Source organism: Lagopus muta, chromosome 2, assembly GCF_023343835.1.
Source record: "Lagopus muta isolate bLagMut1 chromosome 2, bLagMut1 primary, whole genome shotgun sequence".
NCBI classification, from domain to species: Eukaryota; Metazoa; Chordata; class Aves; order Galliformes; family Phasianidae; genus Lagopus; species Lagopus muta.
Window position 1 is genome coordinate 101,934,287 of NC_064434.1, and position 16,405 is coordinate 101,950,691.

The 16,405-nt window shown below is 46.4% G+C and overlaps 1 protein-coding gene across 1 annotated transcript; it reads right to left on the reverse strand.

The window, feature by feature from the left end:
• Positions 1-3,035: 3,035 nt before the first annotated feature.
• On the reverse strand, positions 3,036-12,268 carry LOC125689578 (uncharacterized). The gene is made up of 8 exons (XM_048936943.1): positions 12,057-12,268; positions 10,561-10,672; positions 9,851-9,995; positions 8,130-8,243; positions 7,472-7,616; positions 7,070-7,218; positions 6,469-6,608; positions 3,036-5,145 (listed from the first exon to the last, which is right to left on the reverse strand). The coding sequence occupies exons 2-8, from the start codon at positions 10,664-10,666 to the stop codon at positions 5,027-5,029; spliced, it is 918 nt and encodes a 305-aa protein (XP_048792900.1). The 5' UTR covers positions 10,667-10,672; positions 12,057-12,268; the 3' UTR covers positions 3,036-5,026.
• Positions 12,269-16,405: the final 4,137 nt, after the last annotated feature.

Below are 16,405 nucleotides of genomic sequence, written 5' to 3' on the forward strand. Positions count from 1 at the left end.
AGGGAAGGAGGGAAGAAAGGAGGGAAGGAGGAAAGGAAGGAGAGAAGGAAGGAGGGAAGGAAGAAGAGAGGAAGGGAGGAAGGGAGGAAGGAATACAAAGAAAGACTAAGAAAGAAAGAGAGACAAAGAAAGAAAAAAAAAAAGAAAGAAAAAACCCACAAACCCTCCATCTCGACACCCACGCAGCACCTCTGCGGGCTTTCAGGCCCTCTGCAGGCGATGTCTGGGATCAGGGCTCCCTCTAGAGGGTTTTGAAGACCCAACGAAAGGCCATGACGTGGCCTTCAGTCACGGGGCCGAAGTTATCACGCGTCTTAGGCACGACCAGCTCCATAAAGCCAAAGGAGCAGCTCCACTATCCCATCCTGTAAGGCAAGGACACAGTCCTCCCTTCCCCAGAGATCTTGCTGGCATGGGTTGGCATAAAGAGCCTTCTCCATTTGCCAAAATGAGCATCTTCAGCTCCTTGGAGGCTCGTCCGGCCAACCGAAGGGCTGGGAAGCTGTGGGTCCACCGTTTGGGAAGGTGCTGCTGGACTGGAGGATTGGAGATGTCCCCAGCAAAGGCATGTGCAGCCTTTGGTCTCTCAGCTGAACACAGTGGTGGCATGGAGGAAGAGGAAATTTCCCCTGAGTGTGAACTGTGCCATGCTATCAACCAGGCTGGCTCACTGAAGCAGGACTTTGGGGCCACGATGAAGCGACCTTGGAGGATGACCCAGCTGGACCGAGTCCCCATGGCTCACTGAGGGCCCGTCTGCTGCCAGCTGAGGGTGGTGGCAGTGACTTACTGTTACAGGCCTGTCCCCAGCCATTTCCAACAAGCTCTCCCCTTTCCTAACAAACCTGCTCAACACCCCTCTGAGATGTTTGGCCATAAAGAGTAGCTGTGAAGCTCAAGTATTGCTGCTGAAAACTTCATTACAGTGCAGACTACCCAAAGCAATGGGAGACTTCAAACACGTCCATAAAAAAGCAAAGAGATGTGAACTCATCCTGGAGGTTTTAATTAGAGTGACTGCAGGTGGCAGGTCGCTGGGCTGTGGCCTCTCCCAGGCTCTGCAAGGGGATTGCAGCTCTCCAGCTGCTCGGGCTCAAGTTGCAAGTAGAGAGAGGTCATGCATCTTAAAAAAAAAAAGAGGAAAAAAACAGTGGTAATGTTGATTTAGCTGCCTGGTTCACCTGGAGCCTCTCGGGGTTTGCAGCAATGGTTTCCTCACCAACATTCACTAGATGGTGCTCTGCACCCTTGGTAACGATGCGATGCATAGGAGTGGAGCTCCGTCATTGCAGGCCAGTGGGGCAGTGGGCACCAACAGCAGAAGTTGCAACCTCGTTCATTCCTGCACGAGTGCCAAAATAATCCATGCATGAACACTTGATTAATTTTTGCATGAGCACCCATGTAATTCATGCATGAGAGCTCAATTAGTGTATGCACAAGAGCTCAAACAGCTTGTGCATAAGCACCAAATTAATTCATGCAAGAACAATCAATTCATTCATTCACGGGAACCCAATTAGCTGATGCATGAGCACCGAATTAATTGATGTTTAGAGCTCAAGTACGAGCAACCAATGAATTCCTGCATGGGCACAAGAGGAATCCACAGAGCTCAAGTACAAGCAACCAATGAATTCCTGCATGGGCACAAGAGGAATCCACACCGTAACACCAAACTCACATGCATCCATGCTCCCTCTTTGCTTTTGCACGAGCACTCAATGAATTCACCACACACGGGTGCTTGTTAGTCTATGCACAGTGCCTGATCAGCTTGGGCATGGGCTGCACAGGGCCACCCTTCTTTGGAGACCTTGCAAAGCCCACACCAGATTTGGGACCTCTGAGTATCACCTAAGGCCCACAGCCCCATCAGCTACATGGTGGGTCCCTTCTGCAAGGCCGTTCTTGGGCACAGGCACAAACATGAGCTATTTATCCTCTCTAATTCATGTCTTGGGTCTCTTAAGTTGAATTATTTCCAATCCTGTCTGGTTTTTTTAAGCTGTTAGAACAACATCAAGAGAAATCAAGTCACTAGATCACGCCACCATCACTTCCTGCACTCCAAATTGGACCCATCCTGAACAAAAGAAGTCTTTTCTCAATGTGTACCAGGCAAGCATCCTCAAACTCATTTCTTCCTGAAGAGGCAAGAAAAAACACAGCTTTCCTGTGTGGATATTCAGGGCTTGGCGGTGAAGAGTGCAGGGGTAGCTCATGGCACACTCATGGCACTGCTGCCTGCTGCTGCCAGGGCTCTGCTGGGGCAGGATCAGCACCCTGGGCTCCTTTAGCATCATTTTCCCACACATTCATCTCATGTGTGAGTTGCACCCAAGCCTGTGACCGAGATGCCTTTGGCAGAAGGAGCTGTGCTAATCTCCCGACACAGGGCTGTCCCGGCTCTGCACGGATAAAATAAATATTTAGCTGTAAAACATCTAACAGTTTTCAAAGGGCTCGGGATGGCCCAAGCGTGTTTAGACTGCATGCATAGCAAAGGGTGCATATCCCTTTCATCATTGCCTTATGTCTTTGGTGCTTTTATCCAGAGATCTTCACCATGCTCCCCAGAGAGGTTGCTCCTGTTCCTTTCTGAAGGAGTGGTGAGGCAGTGGCGCAGCTGCCTGGGGAGCGGGGAGGTCACCATCCCTGGAGGTGTCCCTGAACTGTGAAGATGTGGCACAGAGGGACACGGTCAGTGGGCACAGTGGGGATGGGTTGGGGTCCGAATTGATGAGCTTAGTGTCTTTCCCAGTGACTCTGTGAGTCAATCCTATGACTCTATTCCTTCTCCTTGGCAGTCTCAATTTGATTTTATTTTATTCCAGCTTGCATCCTGCTAAGAGAGACACACAGGCTCTTGCCAAGGCTTGGAATTAACAGTTTTAGAAACAAACGCAATTTTTCAGGCTTTGGGTTCTTAATGCCATCAGCTTTCCAAGAAATTTTAAATCCAGTAAAATTCACCCCAATCCCATAATTGCTCATGGAAACAAAGGCTGGGCAGATTATTTGTGCCAAAAAGTTGGCAGGCTTGCGGCTTTGTGAAATGCAGCTTTGTTGGAAGAGTGATCTGTTGTGGGGGAAAAAGCACATCATTGGTATTTCTGATTCTAGAAAACAAGCGGAAACAAGGCGTTTCAGAAAGAAACAACCTTTAAAAATAGCACATAGCAAGTAGGAAGGCTTACACCACTAGCTTTCAGCCCTGCCCTGCCTGCAGCTAAAAGGAAAGGGGCAGGCAGGGTGATTATATTTTTAGGCTCCCATTCTTGCCACGGATGCAAGGAAAGCTGCTTTTCCCAATGCTGGCAGGGAGCACTGTGCTGTGGGAATGTCTGCCTGCCACAGCTCCAGGGAATGGTGGTGGAAGGCAGCTTGGAGCCAGCAGCTTGTTTGTGTGGGGCCAGCCCAGGGATTCACTCAGCACCAGCATTTCAGGGCAGTTCTCAGAGGATTCTTTGCAGGGAGGTCTGCATAAGATGAACATGGAGCTACAGCACTTAGAGTGAGGAGCTCCTTTTACCTTGTTTGCACCACAGACAGCAAAGCAGATGCAGGAATGGGGCACGTATGCCTCCAAGCTGTTGCTCTGTGACAATCTGAAGGGCTTCCTGAGGCTGTTACAGGCACCTGGAAGTGTAGGAAGCAGATCTGGACCAAGCCCTTGAGCCACAGGTGCAGAGCAGACATATTAGAAGCAGGCAAGGCAGAAGTCAGGCCCTCTGCTGTAAGCATGGGTTCCAAAAGTCATTTACTTACAAGCTTCATGCAGAGTGTAGATGTGGCACTGAGGGACATGGACAACAGGCACAGTGGGAAGGGTTGGTGACCTTAAATGATCTTAGAGGTCTTTTCTACCCTTAATGATTTTGTGGTTGCATGAGAAGCGGTGGCAGTAGCTGCTTTATTTAAAAATAAGATATGATAGAATGACAAGAACCACATAGTACAGACTTAGTTCTTCATTAAATGTAAACAATAGCATTGTATTGTAGTAGAATTCACCTTTGTGAGACTACTGCCAGATATTCAGCGTTTCCAAGCATCAGGCATCCAGGAAGATTTTCCAGACACCAGCGAGGCATCATCAAATCTAGCAGGCACAGCAAATAGAGGCAGAGGTCTTACAATCCAGTCAGTTCTCATTCAGGCTTCCCAAAGCGAGCCCATGGAGTTGAAGCCACATTACACTCTATCTCACTCTATCCAGTTCAGAAAACAAGAAGTGGTCTGTGAAGCAGGCTTCACTCTCCGTCAGGTTGTGTGGCACCTGGATGGCTGATATCCCAGCAGAAGGGTTGCAAAGCACACTCCTGCAGGAGGCAGCCACGAAATGGGCACAGCTCAGGAAAAGCAATCCACTGGTCCCACATCACCTGGATCTCCCCTGTCTGAAAAGAGTGGGTGGCAGGGGCACAGATCTGCTGTTACTGTGGGGCCACTGATGGAGGCATCGACACAGTGAGAAACTCTAGTAAGAAAGTCAGAAGGAAAAACAAGGCAGAGGAACAGAGATAATAGCATGTGCTGAGATGTGAGCACATTGTCAGTTTCTAGAGTTAGATCAACCTGAAATAGGCTGGAGACTTGCAGCTGTGTCAGAAGTATTCGGCCATCCCTCCTCCCCTGCCCACCATAGCTCCCAGGAAAGGGTGAGGGCAACTCTCTGTGCCAAACATCTGCTGACAGCCCTCCTCACACTGGGAGGAGCAGCTCTGTCATCACAAAGGTATACAGAGCTACTCATCTACAGGGCCTCTTCCTCCACTGATCCACAGCAAAATGAGCAGAGGAGGGTGCATGTTTGAGGTGGAGCTGCAAACAGCTGAGCTCAGAGAATAGGGGAGGAGGACAAGTTTGCAGGCACAAGCTGTGCTAATCCAGAATATATTAAAAAAGAGAAAAAGGCAAAAAAAGGCAATTGTTACTGGAGGAAAGGACCAGTGGTTGCAGGATGCTCAGCTCTTACTCCTCCCTCTAAAGCATTTGTCATAACATCACCGTGCCACAGGTCTCAGGCCACTGTACTTGATGGCTGTGGTGGTGGTGGTTCCAGCAGTTCATTACTGTGTTTCCTTATGACTAACGCCAGCCGAACAGCAAAGATAAAACAAGTCAGTGCCAGCAGTACAACTAGAAGAGAAACAAAGAAGTAGGTTAGCATGCTTTTTGTGTGTTTTTTGTCATTACAGTGCTTTTTATCATTATCTAGCTCCCTCCTCAGACAGCAGGGAAAAGACCAAGGCAAACCCACAAGCCTCTGTCCAGGAGCCATTACCCCTATTGATGTTAGGTGGCTGCCATGGGGTAAGGCAAATCTGCTCTGACTGATAACCAGTAACATACCCAATGCTTCCAGGTCAAGGCATGTCTAAAAAGGGGAGATCTTATAGACACAAGCATAAAGACACACGGCATTAACAAACAAGTCCAAGAATAGTTGAACTATATAAAGAAACAGGCACCAGTTTGGGAAAAGCACATTCTTGTCCTACCAGTCAAACAAGCCAAACCACTATAAATGAAAGTTTGCTGGTATAAAGGCAGGAGAAGCACCTACTGCAGGAATAGAGCTGCCTGCCAGAGCTTATGCACCTCCACATTGCAGATGGCCATAACCACCAAGGCAGGAGTCAATGGACTCGTGGCTTTGGCAGACAAGCTCTGCTCAGTTCCTGCTGGGTGCTTCTAGGCAAATCCTGACTCCCAGCTGCACACCCTGCCCATACAGCAGAAGGGAACACACATCAAGGTGGCTGTGATGCTGGCAGTGCGAGCTTAGGAACTGCCTTCAGCCACCGGCACGCAGCATTGGGAGGGCTGAAGGGTGACAGTGTGCTCTCTTCTGTTGATCTTGTAGTGAGAATGGGAATCCCAAACTGCTTCAGCAAGACAGGGTTTGCACATCTCCACCTCTTTCATGCCAGCATAACTACTCATAATGACACAGCTTTTGCCATGCTGTGGTCTGTACAGCATGTATACAGCTTAAGCCCTTTTACAGTGTATGACTACATCCAACTCAGCTACAGTGGCCTGCAGCAACCAAATAATCCTGGCCAAACTTGTCAGTGCTAGCCTAGACTGCACAGGAGAGTAGCATGTGCAGGTCTTTGCATTTTAGAACTCAGATACAGCTCCTGCTTGGGTCAGACATTAAAGCACTGCTCCATAATCACAAGCAATACAAAGCAAAGCCCACAGGCTTCATCCCAGCCCTGTGTTCTGTGTGCCTGCTCCGTGTCAAAGGGCAGGGAGCTACCAGCACAGCACCAAAAGCTCACAGGGCTGGTGAGTTTCTCTGGGACAGCACAAATGTGTGATTGCAGGGCAAATTTATTGCACTGGGAAGCGAACAGGAGGCAACACTAAGTTTGATTTCAACCCCAAGGCTCACAGGCAATAACTTCAATTGCAAAGAGAAGCACACCGCTCCAAAGATTATGAGAGATTCACCTATAAAAACACCGTTGGTGGTTGGGGAGGAAATGGAGAAGTCCTTGCACATGCTGCCAGTCAGAGCTATTATAACCACTGGGTAGACAGTGAGGTTATAACGGACGTACTTATCAAGAAAGAAGTTTTCCTGACAAAACCTGTGGAGAAAAACAACGACCAAGTAGTATGTTTGCTTTAGATTCCCCCCTTCCCCCCTATAAAAAGCTTAAGATAAGAGTCAGATTAAGAGTCCTTTGTTGGAGGCACAGACCAGAGCTCAAAATATTCATATACTAAAATTCATAAGATTAATTAAAAAATTATCAAGGGTAAACGTAGGCAAAAAAAACCCTGTATCAGATGCAAGTTTTCTGCAAGTGGAAAGGTATGAAGGAGAATCAACATGTAAAAACCCCTTGCTCCTCCCAAGAAGGGGATTGGCCATGGGAAATGGATGTTTTTTTGCCCAGTGTAATACCCCATGGTTATACTGCAGCAAGATTACAAAATCAAAACTGGCTTTGAGTGACAGTTTTCATTCTTTGAGAGGGACAGACTGTGATACACTAGAGGTAGAAGAGCTCTTCCAGGCCCAGAAGGAACTCAGGAGGTTGCTCACCACATGACAAGCATGAGGGTAAGGATGCTCAGAGATGCAGTGGTTGCTGTCTCATTGGACACATCCCACTTGTAGATCAACACAATGGCAAAGTTCAGCAGAGTGGCGATGGTGGTCCACGTGGCATACAGTGCCAGCCCGTTCTGCACCTGCCATGAGTACAGCAAGAGGACAAGGGTGAGGATAAGGAACCCAGATGCTTCCAATTCCTTTTGTTCTGCTTGCATCTCATGAATAGAAATGCAAGGGTGGACAGGACAGTGCCCACCCCCACTTTGTGCCAAAGGACTTAGAGACATTCCCAGCAGAAACATTTACACATGCACGCCCAGCTTTGCAGCTCCACTGACAACCCTCTCAGCTCCTTGAACATGCTTTTTCAGCTGCTTAAATGCCACCTACTAGGATTCGGATGAGCCAGAGATCAGCTTGGTGGCCCTTCACGAACCACGTGGAATGGATACTCAAGGCTCTGTGTGAAATGAAGAGAGCAGCCCCCGTGGTAAAAGTGAGGGCTGCCAACAACAGCAGGGCTGGGAGGAGGTATCTAGGACAAAAAAAACCAACACACAACATACAATGCATTTTTTCAGTGGTGTCACAATGCCTTAATTCATAGCTTTAGAGTTTGGCCTTTACTGACTTTAAGCTAATCAAGCCTTTAATAAAGGTAATCACTATGTGTAGGCCTCATTTTGACATACTGTTTTACTCCTAATCATTAAGTTATTATTTCCTCACTGAGGCTGATTTCTTCATCTGTTGACAATGGTACTATTATAAGCCCTTCATGCCAGCATGATGATGAAAACAATCCAAGGCAATGAGCTTAACTGTATTTACAAAGGCTGTCATGGCACTTGTCCTATCTGCTGGATGAAACACTGAAGAGCAGCAGTTGTTAAGAGATAAAACTTCAACAGCTCATCTATCTCATGGGCAAGATGAAAATTGCAAATAACAAAATAGTTATTAAGGGTAGATTTTGCCAAGGCTTGCCCAGTTGTTTCAGTAGTCCCAACATTACGGTTAGAAAGCTGCTGTAACAAGAGTGGCTTACTCTCTGTCCCATAGAAACAGCCATCCAACATTGAGGCCGTTATTCAGAATCCATGCCATGTAAAAAGGCACTGGCAGCAAATCTGGCTTCATGAAGACACATCCAAGTTCATTTCTGTAAGGAAAAAGAAGGCACCCCATCAGAATCCTCCACAAGCACTTTTCTTTCCCACAGCTCCACAACGAAGGACCACGGGCACTCAGGAAGCCCCTTGCAGTGCTGGAAGCACACCAGAGGCAGATCTGTGCCCACTGCTGCCTGCACACACTGCACAGCCCACAAGGCTTCCCAGCGCAGTCAGGAGCGGGGACAGATGGGATAAGGAGAAAGTAAACACACCTGGATTGCAAACAGAGCATGTTTTACAGTGGTAGAATTGAGGCCATCAAGAACTTCTCCTTCAGAAGCCGGCTTTGTAATTCTTCTGGCCCAACTTTCCTTACAGTGTATTTTGTAGGACTTTATATACCTAAACTCAACAGTGTCACCTGTAACCTGACAGCATTCAGTGCTGTGTATCTGGAGAGCAAGAAACAGAGGCTTTTGTGGAAGCAGCGTTCCTTCCAAGGCAATGGGCAGCCTAAACAGACGGCTTCCATTTGTGGCAATCCAGTGCTTGACTTTGCTATTTGGAAGGAGTATTAATAGAAATTTTGCAATCTAGTTATCTGAATTTTTTTTTTAAAGAAACTGAAATACATATATAAAATGCCATCACATGGATAGATTTCACCTCCTACATGAACCATTAGCAGAACTGGAACATTTAGTTCTACCATCACAAGCAGTCACTGCAACAAGTGTTCATTGCAAGACTTCAGAGAGGGGAAAGGCAGTTTTCCTTTAAACAAAGGAAAAGCAAAGCCAGTGAGTTGATTCTACCTACTCCCACCATTCCATCCCGATGCTCACTATCTTTATCTAGATATTTTGGAACTGAATGATCCTTGGGGTCCTCTCCAACCCAAGCCATTCTACAATTTTACAGCTCCTCCTCATCTTGTCACCTTACCTCCAGGGCTCCGGGTTGAAAGATTCCTCATGCTGTGAGGAAATTCTCATGCTGGAAAATTTTAGACAGTGGTCCCTCTGATTAGTTTTCTTGCATCTGTATCTCTATCCATCTATATCTATTCACTGCCATATGAATCAGTTCACCCTCTTTCCCTCATCTCTCATCCTTGCTCATGCATCCACTTCTGAGCCTCATTTCTCACCATTCCTCACAACTGTTGCATTCCCTTCCTCTTAATAAATAATAATATTTTAAAAACCTAAATACTGTTTCTGCCAGCTTCTATCACCTCCTTTTCCACAACAAGGATGTGAAAAAGAATATTCCCAGCCAATGTTTGAGAAGATATGCTTTCATCTTGAAAAAAATGAAAAGAACTACAAATGAAATGACAGCCTCTGCAAACAGCCTCTGAAAAGCAGCTGCTGGGTAACTGTCAGATCACATAAACCAGTGGAAACAACCAGCTCTCACAGAACTGTTGACTTGCTCTGTGTGGACAGATTTCAAAGTAGTTGATATAGACCTCCGACCTGCTGCTACGCTTGGGATGCCTGACCGAAAAGAAGCTCCAGAGACTCAGCGCGTCAAGCCAAGAGGAATGGCAGCGGTTTTGCACTGACCAGAAAGCCCAGGAAGTAAGCAACAGACTGCTCTACAGAAGGGAAGGGCCACCCCCAGCATTTGTGCTGTGGGCAGGGAGTACCTGCGGCAGATCCCTGACAGCGCATACAGGAGCCACGCCAGTTGCCAGGCATAGATGACATTCCAGATGAGGAAAGTCCAACCAGCTGGTGTGAAGTTGGTGCTGTACTTCTCTGAGATGTTGCCAGGGGTTGTCCGGAACAGACCTGGTAGTGAATGTTATTGCAGCCTAATGTATTATTACATACTAAGGATGAGGAAAGACTGCTGATTTTCTCAACCTGCAATCTTCCTCAAGGTTTAGTCCACACCTCAATAGGTCCTGAGAGGATGCCCTTGTTGAAAACAAACCGCACGCTGCAATTGGCTTCCTTTCAAAAACCCATTACAGGATTACTGTCCCTTATGGGGAACCCTGAGCACCTTTCTCTTGCACAGAACCAGAAAAGCCAGTTGTGTGCAAAAGCCAAAGAGCACGACTCTCATTTCTGACAGCATGGGGAGCATTCTGAGCTGGGCAGCATGCAAGCCAAGCACCATCCTCTAAAAAACCCACAGCAACAGGACCTGGAAAGCTTCCACCAGGAATACAAGGGCAACATATGTAAAAACAGACTTTCACCAGCAGATACATCCAGACCATTTGCTTTGATTTCAAGGGACTGGAAGAGGCTCTGATGGTTTGAAGAAGTGAAACTGATCTAAGGCATCACAAAGTGACGCAATGCACAAGACTCATCTCTCTGAACAAAAAGCATTCGCTTGCATTACCTTTGAAAAGACCAGTGGCATTTCCAGCATTCAGTATCACCATGGCTGTGAAAGTAGCCAGAGACAGCAACATCACAAAAATCTTGAGCTTGGGCATGGAGTCCATTTTACCCTGAAAAAGGATAAGAGATTTTGAGTATACTAACATATGCTTCATTTTGTTCTCCAATTCCGAATTTGTTTTAGTAAAAGAAATGAGGCCCCAGTTTTAGCTGCTGACTTGTGTTGGTATTTTCACTTCTTCTCACAGCAGTATTCAGGAACCATGAAGATGTGGCACTGAGGGACACGGTCAGTGGGCATGGTGGGGATGGGTCAGTGGTTGGACAAAGTGATCTTAGTGGTCTTTCCCAACCTTTGTGATTCTATGATTCTTCATGAATTACCTGCTCATCCACTGGCTATCAAAATAATTCCAATGCTTTAGCAGGTCTTCAGAACTCTGTAGATTATTAGTTCTATACACAACATCTTTTCAGCTTCATAAGTAGTGACTTGAGCTCTCCCAAGTGATCTCCATTAGTAAAGACTTTGTTCTATCAAGGAAAAGTTGCATAAAACTATGTGTACACGCATCCATAGCATGAGCAATAGCTTTATTTCCCCTCACAGCCCAGCACTTGAGCTGCCTTTTCTATACAGAGACACTTCAGTGCCTCCTAGGGTTGGCAGAAATAACAACGGAGCTACTCAGCATCTAACTCATAAATTCCATTTCCCACTTCAGTGCATAGTTTTACAGTTCTGGGCTTTTTATGCAAGTCAGCTGCATCCACATACAGCAAAAGCAAGCGGGAGAGGAAGTTTTGTAGGAGACTGAGTTTTCTGCTAAATCCATGAACATCTTTCCTACCCAGTTCCATCTAAACAGAAAAGGCCCATTCGTTTTCATGAAAAACTTGTGTGTGTGAACTCAACTCAGGATATCCCGATGAGATTTATGGTAGACAAACCTCCAAACAACTTACTGTCTTTAACAGAGGTATGCTGAGCTAGCAAATTCTGAGAAGGAAAATCCATTTGTAGTATCAAATATGTATTTCCTGACGCAGGAAAACCTAACCTACAGATTTCTGAAAGCTCGGGAAATACAGCAGAGGAAATATCACTGCGTGCTTGCCCTGCTCTTCTGTTTTTTTTGCTTGAATACTGATTGTCAGACACTGAGTCAGTATTCAGGGCTGACCGTTCCTTCCATATCGCTGCCCAGCCAAGTCTACGTTCTCCTGACGGTTCTGTAATTGAATTTGGCACCACATTTTTTTTTTATTAGCATATTTGGAAGAGACCTGACTACACAGCTTCAGAGAAACTTGTGCTTGCTTAGGGAAGCCCAAGAGGAAAGCATTATTTTACCCCCTGTCAATAGCTTCACCACCCATCTCTCACCTCCTGCCTCCCTCTAACGCACGGCTGGCAATGAAAGCCTGCAGTATTTCCCTGCCTGCAGTGACCAGCCACAGACGCCCTTTAGAAGGACAAGAAATGTTACTCACGACGATCCGCTCAGCGCAGCGCTGTGGCAGCACCTTACTGCCGTAGTTCAGCCACCACGGGCACTGAGGTCTCCTCTGCTTGAGCCAACCTACAGAGCTTTTACAGAACTTCCAGCAGATCAGCACCGGAGCATTATTTTCGGAAATCACGGTGGTTAGGAATGCTTTCTGAGTTGCAGCCTCCGATTGGCTGCAGCTTCCTGAAAGCAAACACTTATGCAAGAGAAATACAATTACTTAACAAGGGACTTTTATAACAGCCCAAGCGATGCATGTTGCAAACTGGATGACAGACAGAAGCTAAAGAATGCCCGCTGTGTCCTGCTTTGTGCTGCCACAAGGAAGGAATAAGCACACCAGGGCTCAAAAAAACCAAATCACACTCCTGGGAGGGAGGGAGCAGGAATCACCTCCACCTGCATCTCCACCTCCTACAGGGCTGTAGTCACCTCAAATCCTCTATCTCCCTGTTGTCAATTGAAAATGTGCTTCACCACTGAAGCACCATTTCTAATGTGCAACTACAGCACCTATCAAGCTGGCAGCACAGCAGTAGATCCCCAACCATAAGGGCAGTGGGTAAAGTAGCACCAAGCACTGAGGTGTTGTCATCTGTTTAGAGGCAACATCATGGGGTTGAGAGTGAATCCTGCTTGGGATTCCTTGGGTTTTTTTGGGGGGTGGCAGGGAAAAAATAAACACAAGAACATGGATGTGCATGGAGTTGGCTGTGGGAAAGAACCAAGAATCCAGCCAGCACTCCTGCCCTATGTTATCAGTGCAAGCCTGAGGTCCGCCCTCTGAAGGTATTTTGATGATGAAACGAGAAGCTTCAGTATGATTCAAATCAGAGAATACACACTGCTCAGAAAAGCATATATTCCATACACACACACACACACTTTCACTTATCAGACAGTCCAAATCACCCCAGCATGATGTCAGGCATTCCATTTCCATCCAGTGAACGATTGAAGTTCTTTACAGCACAGTCAGCTTTATCTTACATGTGTTGCCAAGGCACAGCTGATCAGTTAGATGCATATTAATATGAATCCAGGGCAACTTCCATGTGCGGAATTTGCTGCCCCATGTTCTTACTGGTTATTACACAACGAGTTTTGGTGACAGATTGTGGTGTCATCATACCAGTAACCTTGTCCTCTTGCCACAGTAAGCTAAGCACAAACTACAGACTCATATTCTGGGTTGTAAAGAGTTATTTCTCTAAAAGAAATTGCAACACAGGTCTTGGATAAAATATTCAGAGTGATTCTGTCACGCAGCTCTACAGATATCCCCCAAAGTATGTTTTTAAAGTGCAGAGGAATGTGCTCAATGTTTATAAATGCATGAGTTAAAACTGAACAGCTCTTGCTTCACCAGGCTGCACAGCATTCCCAGAAGAGGGAATTCTCAGTACAGCTGCAGCTCTAAGGTACCATACCACCAGACTTCCCATACAGAAGTGCCCTACCTTTCTGGTGTAGTTTCACAGGGAGATGTCTTAGAGCTCCACTTTCCACCTGGGTTTCAACTGATAATCTTTGCCAGCCTCTGGAGGAAGAGTGTTATTTTCAGACGAGTGTGATAAATGCCATTACACACACACCAGCTAAGAAAGAGCTGTTTGTACACATATTTACAGACAGAAGGACTTGAGGTGATGGCCTCCAGTTGTGTCATGGGAGGTTCGGGTTGGGTGTTAGGAAATATTTCTTCTCAGAAAGAACAGTGATGCAGTGACACAGGCTGCCCAGGGAGGTGGTGGAGTCCCCATCCTTAGAGGTGATCAAGGAACACAGAAATATGGCACTGTGGGACGTGGATTAATGAGGAAATATTGGTGATAGGTGAAATTCCAGTTCACGTAGAATGGCTGCTATGGGACCACACTCAGCTGTTGCTGCCCTGTGCAATAGAAAGCCATGTAAGCATTTACAGAGTGCAGAGCAGATTTGGCACTGGAATTAATGCCCTGCTGACAAGAGGAAGTTCTCTTTCAAACATGAATGCTCCTGCTAGCAATTGAAATAAAACGTGATGAGCACAGACAGCCTGAGTCCCAGTGCAGAACACACAAGGAGGGAGCCAATCACTTCCTCACTACAAATACCACAGCAGAGACCCTGTCCTCAAAATAACCTCATTTGGCATTGTGCAGGAACTGAAACAAGTTCATTTTTGGGCAGCTCACCCACTTAATGGCACACAGGGTCGTTAGCAGGGAGCTCCGGAAAGCAAAGCACCTGACAAGCCACTCAGCAGGCACTCTCCCTCACCACAAAGGCTAATGTTATCTAGGACAGAGGTGTTTCTCTCTTATCAGGTGATCAGCCCAACGATTGAATAAAACCGGTGCCAGGAGGGCAGTTCCATCCCCCTGTAGCCAAGAGACTCAGAATAAAACCACCTACGAGAAGCTCACAACACAAAAGAAGCGCCTTTTGTTCCCATCAACAGCGATAGGTCTAAATCTCCAAGGCATTCTGTGCGCTCCCACTCCAGTTTAATCTTTGCAGCCACTTGCTTTCAATCCAGACTTTTCCAAACGCCCTCGCCAACCCATGAGTTCTAATTGGAAATCATTTTCAGGCTAGGTTCTGCAAACATTGAGAATCAAATGTACTAATCTTCCAGCAACAGCTCAAGCATTCTAACCCCGTGGTGGGTTAATCTGGGTGTCTCCAACGGCATGGATTAGCCCTGCTGTAAAGCTGGAAGCAATGGGATTTGACCACATGAACCAGGATGGCACACAGTGGAGAGGATCTGCGTTAGCAACTCCCTTCGGGTATTTTAAGAAGGAAAATCTGCTTTTTATTATTGCAGAATGAAAGAGATCCAGCCTCTGGCAGCAGGGCACAGGCTCGGGGGGGGGGGGGGGGGGGGGGAGTAAGAACAGCTATAGAAATCCACTGTGCATTGATTTTCAGCCAGACTTCAAAATTCATCAGCTGACCTCCATCAAGACTTTTGCTCCAACTCTGAAACGGTTACAGTGCTGCTCTTGATCCAATAATGTGGCAACTTGACTTTGCCATTAATACTCCTTCCAAATAGCAGTTTTGCAGTACAGTTATCTGATTATTTTTTTTTGTAAGGCAACTGAAATACATATATAAAATGCTATCCCATGGAGAGATTCCACCTCCTACATCAACCTTTAGCAGAACTGGAACGTTTAGTTCTACCACCATAGTAAATCAGTGCAACAAGAACTCAGAGCAAGACCCGAGAGAGGGGAAAGGCAATTTTCCTTTAAACAAGCAAAAAAAAGTAAAGCCAATAAGTTGATTCTACCTCCTCCCACCCTTCTATCCAAATACTCACAGGCATCTCTTAGAAGTGGTCTGGCCAGGATCACTTGAGGACAACAGCATTGCACCCTCACTGCATGTCCTGCTCCTGGTTGGGAACTCCAATGGATTTCTTGAGGTCTCTTTTACACTTTCACAGCAGATGCTGTGCTGTGGTGCTTCATTGCCTTGCCCCACCCCCTCAAATTCTTAGGACTACTTGTCCTTATCTGGATGCTTCACAGCTCCACCACCTCCTTATTTTGTTATCTTACCTCTAGAATTTCGGATTGTTCTTCATTCTGTCACTTGTAGGAAACACAGAGCGCTCTGCAGCAATCAATACACGCTGCTCTCATGTTTTTCTTACCCTCACTCACACATCTCAACTCACACCAGTATGTGCATTACTGTTATTACACTGTTATTGTCCGATAAAGATAACGCACCCTGAAAACTTCTAATTTTCTGTATTCCGGGGTGAGGAAAAAAAAACATTTTGCCCATATATTACACAGCTTCTGGCTGCCCTGTTGTAGAGTTTGAAGAATTATTGAGGCAAGTTGCAGATAGTAGTCCTTCCGACCAGAGTTCTTACATCAATACTACTGTGTGAGTCCATTCATGTCTTTCCCACAACTCTCACCCTTCAACATCCATCTTTTCCCTTACGTCACTTCTTATCATTCCATACAACAGCCACATACCCTTCCTTTCAGTAAAAAACACAATAACAATAATAAATAAAACAATAACAAAAAACCCAGCCTCTACTTTCAAGCCTCTGTAACACAGAGGAAAACATAGCAACGTCAACAGAGCAGCAAGGTCCCAAGCTGCAGCAAACAAGGATCTACCCAAATACAACAGCCATAGAAATAAAGGAAAGAAGTTACATACCTTCAAAAGGCCTCAGGCATGCAGAGACCTCCAGCAGTATTGCCCTCACCTCCACTGGAACTCAGCTGTGTGGTGGTGCTCAGGGGTGGATCCTGGCTCCAGCTGTCGCTCAGATGCATTGCATACACCTGAGCTCCCCTGGTTGCCCTG

What these genes read in the sequence shown, in the direction of transcription:
- LOC125689578 (XM_048936943.1), bottom strand. Translation starts at nt 10,666, where the DNA reads ATGGACTCCATGCCCAAGCTCAAGATTTTTGTGATGTTGCTGTCTCTG. An exon ending in TGCCACTGGTCTTTTCAAAG is followed by an intron (nt 9,996 to 10,560) that starts GTAATGCAAGCG and finishes ATTCACTACCAG; the next exon opens with GTCTGTTCCGGACAACCCCT. An exon ending in ACCCTCATGCTTGTCATGTG is followed by an intron (nt 6,609 to 7,069) that starts GTGAGCAACCTC and finishes TTTTCTCCACAG; the next exon opens with GTTTTGTCAGGAAAACTTCT.